General features: G+C 30.6%; 1 protein-coding gene across 1 annotated transcript; it reads left to right on the top strand.

Moving 5' to 3' along the window:
* Positions 1-281: 281 nt before the first annotated feature.
* LOC102594122 (protein DETOXIFICATION 21-like) lies at positions 282-6412 on the top strand. The gene is made up of 8 exons (XM_006349494.2): positions 282-408; positions 3742-4560; positions 4645-4731; positions 4806-4862; positions 4944-5182; positions 5274-5392; positions 5484-5570; positions 6187-6412. Exons 2-8 carry the CDS (start codon positions 3764-3766, stop codon positions 6259-6261), a joined length of 1461 nt encoding a protein of 486 aa, XP_006349556.1. The 5' UTR covers positions 282-408; positions 3742-3763; the 3' UTR covers positions 6262-6412.
* Positions 6413-6663: the final 251 nt, after the last annotated feature.

Raw genomic sequence — 6663 nt, 5'->3', positions numbered from 1 at the left:
AAACTGACGTAGCTTGTTAATTTTGAGTAGAAACAGATAATCTAGAATGGTATAATATAATATAAACATAAAAAAAAAAAAAAAACGAAAATAGAAAGCCAAATACCATTTGATATATATTCGTCCCCACCTTACATTCTTGGGCATGCAGGTAAATTTCATCATAATTTCCTGAAACTTTTTTTTTTTTTAAAAAAGAATATTTTGAATTGTTATCAATGAAAGTGAGTTTTTATTTCTTTTTTATTATGAAAGTCATTTTCGTTATTTTAAGAAACTTATTTTTCTTAAAAATTGAATTTATTGATACCCTTGTCAAATTAGTGTGTAAAAATAAATGCTTTGAGAAACATTTTAGGCAGAAGGTGGAAAAAAGGTTGAGAAAGAGAAAGCTCTCCTAAATTAACCGTAAGTACTGTAGCTTTTCTTCTTCTTCTTTTTCTTCTTCTAATTACCTTTTTCTCATTCATCATGTTTGTTTGTTTCCATCATTTATATATGTATTGTTAATTTTTAATAAAAATTAAAACTAGACTTGTTTTTCGATTTATTCTTGCACAGAAGCCACGCTAATTTTTCTGTATCATTTCAATTTTATCGGAATGTTTGGGAGGAGGAGATGAAAATGAAATAAGAAAACTTTGATTTTTGTTACTTAGATCTGTGTAAGTAAACAATCCACTGTGCTATCTCTCCCTTTTTTTCTAATTTGTTTTCCCTTTCTCATGACATCACACATTTCTCTTCTAGTCTTAATCCAAATCATACCTCCCTTTTTTTTATATATATATATATATATATATTTTTAACTAGATATCATCGGATAACATAAATTAAATGGTGGGATAATTATTAGTACTATATATTATTTTGAAGTGTAACTAATATATCATAATCCAGTATTTTAGATTGTTAGATCGCATTTGTATATTATAACCAAATAGCTTATTTTATTTTTGACTATTAATCTTTTTTTTTTCTTTATGAAGGAGTTTTGGTAAAAGGATTTATTAGTGCAAATTTTACTTCAACGATATATGTGAATTTGGGTTGAGACGTTTTTCATCTGTCATGAAAAGAAACGGAGGCGGATTTTAGAAAAACTTCTTCAAAATTAAAAAGGAATTTTTTTAAAAATTAAAAGTTCTAAGTAAAAATACTGGAGACTTCTATACTTGGACACCGTTTATCAGTTTGAGACTCCTGCTCATCACTTTGTCAATTGAATAAATTCATCTTACTATTGATCGAACTTATATGACATTAATATTACTCTATATTTCGTATATTTTTTTTAAAAAAAAATAAGAAAAAACTGTCTAATCATCCTTAATTAAAAATCAAGAAAAAATTGTCTAATCATCCTTAATTAAATGTTAAGTAAAAACTGTCCTTAATTAAAAAAGATTAATGACATTACGTGGTTTGGTGGGATGTAAAGACGTGATTTTTTTAATTATGTTATTTTAATGCAATGTAACTGTATTTTTTATTTATTTGATGTCATTTGCTGATTTTATGGAATGTTAAGGTATTTTGGTGTTTAAAGTGTAGTGATGAATTATTTATATTATATCTATAGCTTAAAATTTAATTGTACAAAATAATATGCTAAATTGCTTTAAAATGGCTTAAACTGTGTGTATTTGATTTCTTAAATTAGTGAAAAAAATGTATGCGTAATTGCAGTTAGGAACTAAATATGCCTTAAATGTATGCGTATGGGTCTAAATATGCTATCCGTTAAGTTCTGTACGAAAGAATGATATTTTTGGCCTAGTTAATTAATATAATAGAGATATAATTGAACCAAATTATTATAGAAAGATAAATATTAGACATTTTGACCATTTTCAAATAGAGGGGCAGAACCATAATAATGGCCTAATGGGTGTGGTGTTGCTGAGTAACCAATAACGCTTTTTATTTTTATTTTTTAATCCTCGTATTTGTACTTCGAAATCCATTAAATATATAAAATATTTGAGTTGGGAAACCGAACACAAGTTGTTAGTTCGGCAGTAGTGAAGCATCCAAGATAATGTCCACACCCTCATAACCAAGGATAATTCCCTTTGGTAGCTAAAAAAAAATGCAAGTTATTCATGTATTAATTTTCTTCCGTATAATTTATTAGGAAATAAGTTATTCATATATAGGATGAAGGGAAACTTTCAAAAATAGCAAACATTAGACACTCTATAACAATAGTTTGCTTAACTACGATTAATAGCAAAATGTTAGGGGAGGAGGGAGGAAAAAGGCGAGTGAGATATGAGAGAGAGAGGAGAGAGTGTATTTTTTCTCCCAAATTTTGGAGGATAAAAATACAAATTTAAAGTGATTTGTATCAAAATGAATACATAGAGATGAGTGAGATTGAGAGAGGGAGGAGAAAAAATTGTATTATATATATTTTTTGCATTGTATTATGTATTTATTTTGTATCAATTATATTCTAAATAGAACGAATACGACTATATTTATCCTCTGTTTGATTATATACAAATACATTTGACGAAGAGGATGAATGCATATTGTATTCATACGAATACAAATGATACAAAAATACAAAATACATGTGGTTTTTGAATACAATTGAAATAAAAATACAAAACTCTTACCTATATTTAATTGAATATAATTGATACGTAATACATTTGAATAAATTTCTTCTTATTGGCATGAGAGAGAGAAACACACAGAGAGAGAGGCAGGGGTGGGTGAGAGAGAGGAGAGGCAAGAGAGAGGGAGGAGGGGCAAGAGAGAGGGAGGAGATGCAAGGGAGAGAAGGGAACGGTTTGCTATAAAAATAATATATTGCTCTTTTTTATAATCTTTTTGAACTATAGCCGTTTCATAAATAAGTTGCTAATGTTGACTAGTTTCATAATTTTCATAAAATGAATACGAGTTTAGGTTGACAATTGAGAAACACGCAACTAATATATGTATACATAAATTCCCTCATAACTAATCTCTATATTATTAATAATTGTATAAGTCTAACCAACTATCAAACGACCTCTATGTGCAGTGGTTCGTATTCAATAGATTCACTTAATTTTTTGAAAAAAACATAAAAATTGTAATCCACCTGCATAAATTTTTTAATGTTTTCCTTTTCTAGTTAAGTTTGATACTAAAAATAAAATTTATAACAATAAATTCATTTTTTCATTAAATTGTATTAATTTAATAGATAATGACTTAAAATTTTTATTTTTTTATAGGTCAATTAGGAAGCATGTAAGAAATTATATTAGTTCTGATTGAACTATTTCCATTTATTATCTTGAATATTTTAGCAACTTCAAAAGAACTGTCTCAATAGATAATACTTTATCACTTTTATAACATGTAAAAAGTTAAAATTAAGTTTGAACCGACACAAAATTGCATAGACCCGCAATCCGCCCAGTCTCGCATTAATTATTTTTAAAAACCATTTCAACCCGACCTTCATAACCCTAAATCCGCCCTACATAACCTTAAATCCACTCCGCCCCGCCCCATTGCCATCCTCCTCCCTAAAGAAAGTTGACAGATTAGGCAAAATAATCCTGATTTTGTATAAGTAAGCATGAGTACAAATTTCAAAGAATCATACATTAGTTTGTGTCATCCTTGTAAGGATGTTTTCGTATGTAAAAGAGTTGTCCAAACACTTTATTTGGAGGTTTGAATTGAGAGCAAAATATGGCGCGTTGGGCTAATTAGTCTGATATATACATGTTGCAGAGGTTGATCGTACGAATTAAAAATGGAAGGTGATGATATTAGTGAGAAGCTGTTGAGTAAAGTGCAAGTGGAAGAGAATAAAGTGAAGATTAAGGAGAAGATATTGACGGAGTGGAAGAAAATGTGGGTGACAGCTGCTCCTGCCATTTTTACTAGATTCTCGACGTTTGGAGTAAATGTCATTAGCCAGGCATTCATCGGTCATATTGGTTCTATTGAACTTGCAGCCTACGCCCTTGTCATCACTGTCCTCCTCAGATTTGGGAATGGCATTCTGTTAGGAATGGCAAGTGGATTGGAAACACTTTGTGGACAAGCATATGGTGCTAAACAGTATCACATGTTAGGCATATATCTTCAAAGATCTTGGATTGTCTTGACTGTAACAGGAACTCTGCTTTTACCAATCTTTATTTTCACAACTCCTATTTTAAAAGCTTTAGGCCAAGAAGAAGCTATAGCGGAAGAGGCAGGAGTTATTTCGTTATGGTTAATACCGGTGATTTATTCCTTCATTGCATCATATACATGTCAAATGTTCTTACAAGCACAAAGTAAGAACATGATTATTACTTACTTAGCAGCATGTACTCTTGTGATTCATATCTTCCTCTCTTGGCTTTTAACGGTCAAGTTCAAGTTTGGAATGACTGGTGCCATGACGTCTACACTCTTGGCATATTGGCTTCCTAATATTGGTCAGTTGATATATGTGACTTCTGGAGGTTGTAAAGAAACATGGAAGGGATTTACATCTTTGGCCTTTAAGGATCTCTGGCCTGTTATCAAGCTTTCTTTCTCTTCAGGTGCCATGCTCTGGTGAGATGAGATTTCACTTGATTCCATTCCATCTCGTTGACTAGTTACGTTGTTTTGATTTGATGAAAATTATTCTTTTGACAGCCTTGAACTATGGTACAACACTATACTCATTCTTCTTACAGGAAACCTCAAAAATGCTATGGTTCAGATTGATGCTCTTTCTATATGGTAGCTAGCTACTCCACCTCTCTAATTTCTTTACATTTTACATTTTATATCACTCATCTTATTCACTTTCTCAGTCTTAACATCAATGGTTGGGAAATGATGATTTCACTTGGTTTCTTAGTTGCAGTATGGTACTATTCATAACCACCTCTCTACTTCTTTAGATTATTTTTTTTCTTATTGTCATTCATGTTCACAAAACTATTTTTTAGTGTACGTGTATCAAACGAGCTGGGAAGAGGGAGTGCGAAAGCAGCAAGGTTTTCAATCTTGACAATAGTGATAACCTCATTTGTTATTGGCTTCATCCTGTTTCTGTTCTTCCTTTTCTTGCGCGGACGCCTGGCCTATATATTTACTGAAAGTGAAGATGTGGCTGAAGAAGTTGACCACTTATCTCCTTTATTAGCATTTTCTATACTTTTAAACGGTGTTCAACCAGTTCTCTCTGGTAACTTGTTTGATTCATAGACTTAATTCTATATAATATGAAAATGTAAACATAGGTAATTCTCATGATTTGATGTCACAACTTGCTATAGGTGTAGCTGTTGGAGCTGGATGGCAGAGTATAGTAGCATATGTTAACATTGGATGTTACTACTTGGTTGGCATTCCAGTTGGAGTTGTACTTGGTTATGTTTTCAAACTGCAAGTTAGAGTAAGTTGCTCATTTTTGTCTATTTTTTATTTTATTTTATGGTTTTCTACTTTTGACTGAGGGTTATTTGTCCTCTTAATATCATTTTTAGGGTGTTTGGATTGGAATGCTGTTTGGTGTATTGGCACAAACTATTGTGCTACTTGTCATCACTCTCAAAACTGATTGGGACAAACAGGTATTTCTTCATTTTAAAATACTCAATTAATGTTAAAGCTACCTACTAAATACTCCCTCCGTTCTTATTTAATTGTCACCAATTTAGGATTCACGTCCCTTAAAAAACTAGGTAACTTTACCATTGTACGTTTATTTAGTATTCTATTGAAGTCAAGTTTTCAATAAATGAACATAAATTAATTTATTTTGATTAATTAATTTCACCAATGAACATGAATAAATTACTTAGTTTTTACCAACATGGGTTGTGGTGCAACGGTGAGACTGCTTCACCCTTAACCAGATGTATCGGGTTCGAGCTCTGGGTATGAAAAAAAATCATGTTGGGAGTGTCACCCCGAATGAGCCCTGTAGTGCGCGATTCAGATTTAGTCGGGGCTTTAGTGTGGACTCTAGACATCGGGTGGGAAATCAAAAAAAAAATTACTATGTTGGTCAAATTCATACTTTTAAGGCTAACAACTCTCAAGGATAAAATAGGAAGAATAATATCATTTATGCGTTGATTTTGTGAAACAACAAGTATTAAAAAATATTTATTTTTAGTAAGGACAACATGTTAATAGAAACGAAGGGTACTAATTATTTTTGATTCAACAAAATGTCTCTTGCAGGTATTAATTGCTCAGGAGAGAGTGAAGAAGTATTTTGTAGAAGCTGAACCTAATAGTGATTCACAAAATGCTTGAAGTTGATATTTATAGTTTTTGTTTAATGGTATTTGTTGCCATATCATTTTATATTCATGCAAAATGAGAAGTGGAGTAAGGGTTCATTGTATTAATATCTCCTTCTCTTACTTATAGATCTTTCAAGCAAAAGTTTAAAAATTGAAAAGAAGTGGCTTGTCATAAAAATGTTATTTGATCTAATCAAAATATAATAAATTATTCATGAACTTTGTTGGTTTTTTTATAAAGAAATTAAGAAAATAATGGAGAGAGACTTTGAGAGAATTTTTTTTGAATTATTGTCAAAGGGAATTATTTTATTAATAATAATAATTCAGAGACTTACATTTATAGATATAATTCCTAACTAAAAATAGAAAAATATATTATTAACTTGTCAGTAAAATTTAAATAACAAAT

This window comes from Solanum tuberosum, unplaced genomic scaffold (genome assembly GCF_000226075.1).
Source record: "Solanum tuberosum cultivar DM 1-3 516 R44 unplaced genomic scaffold, SolTub_3.0 scf00108, whole genome shotgun sequence".
Classification (NCBI taxonomy): Eukaryota; Viridiplantae; Streptophyta; class Magnoliopsida; order Solanales; family Solanaceae; genus Solanum; species Solanum tuberosum.
This window is presented reverse-complemented; position numbering and strand designations above follow the sequence as displayed.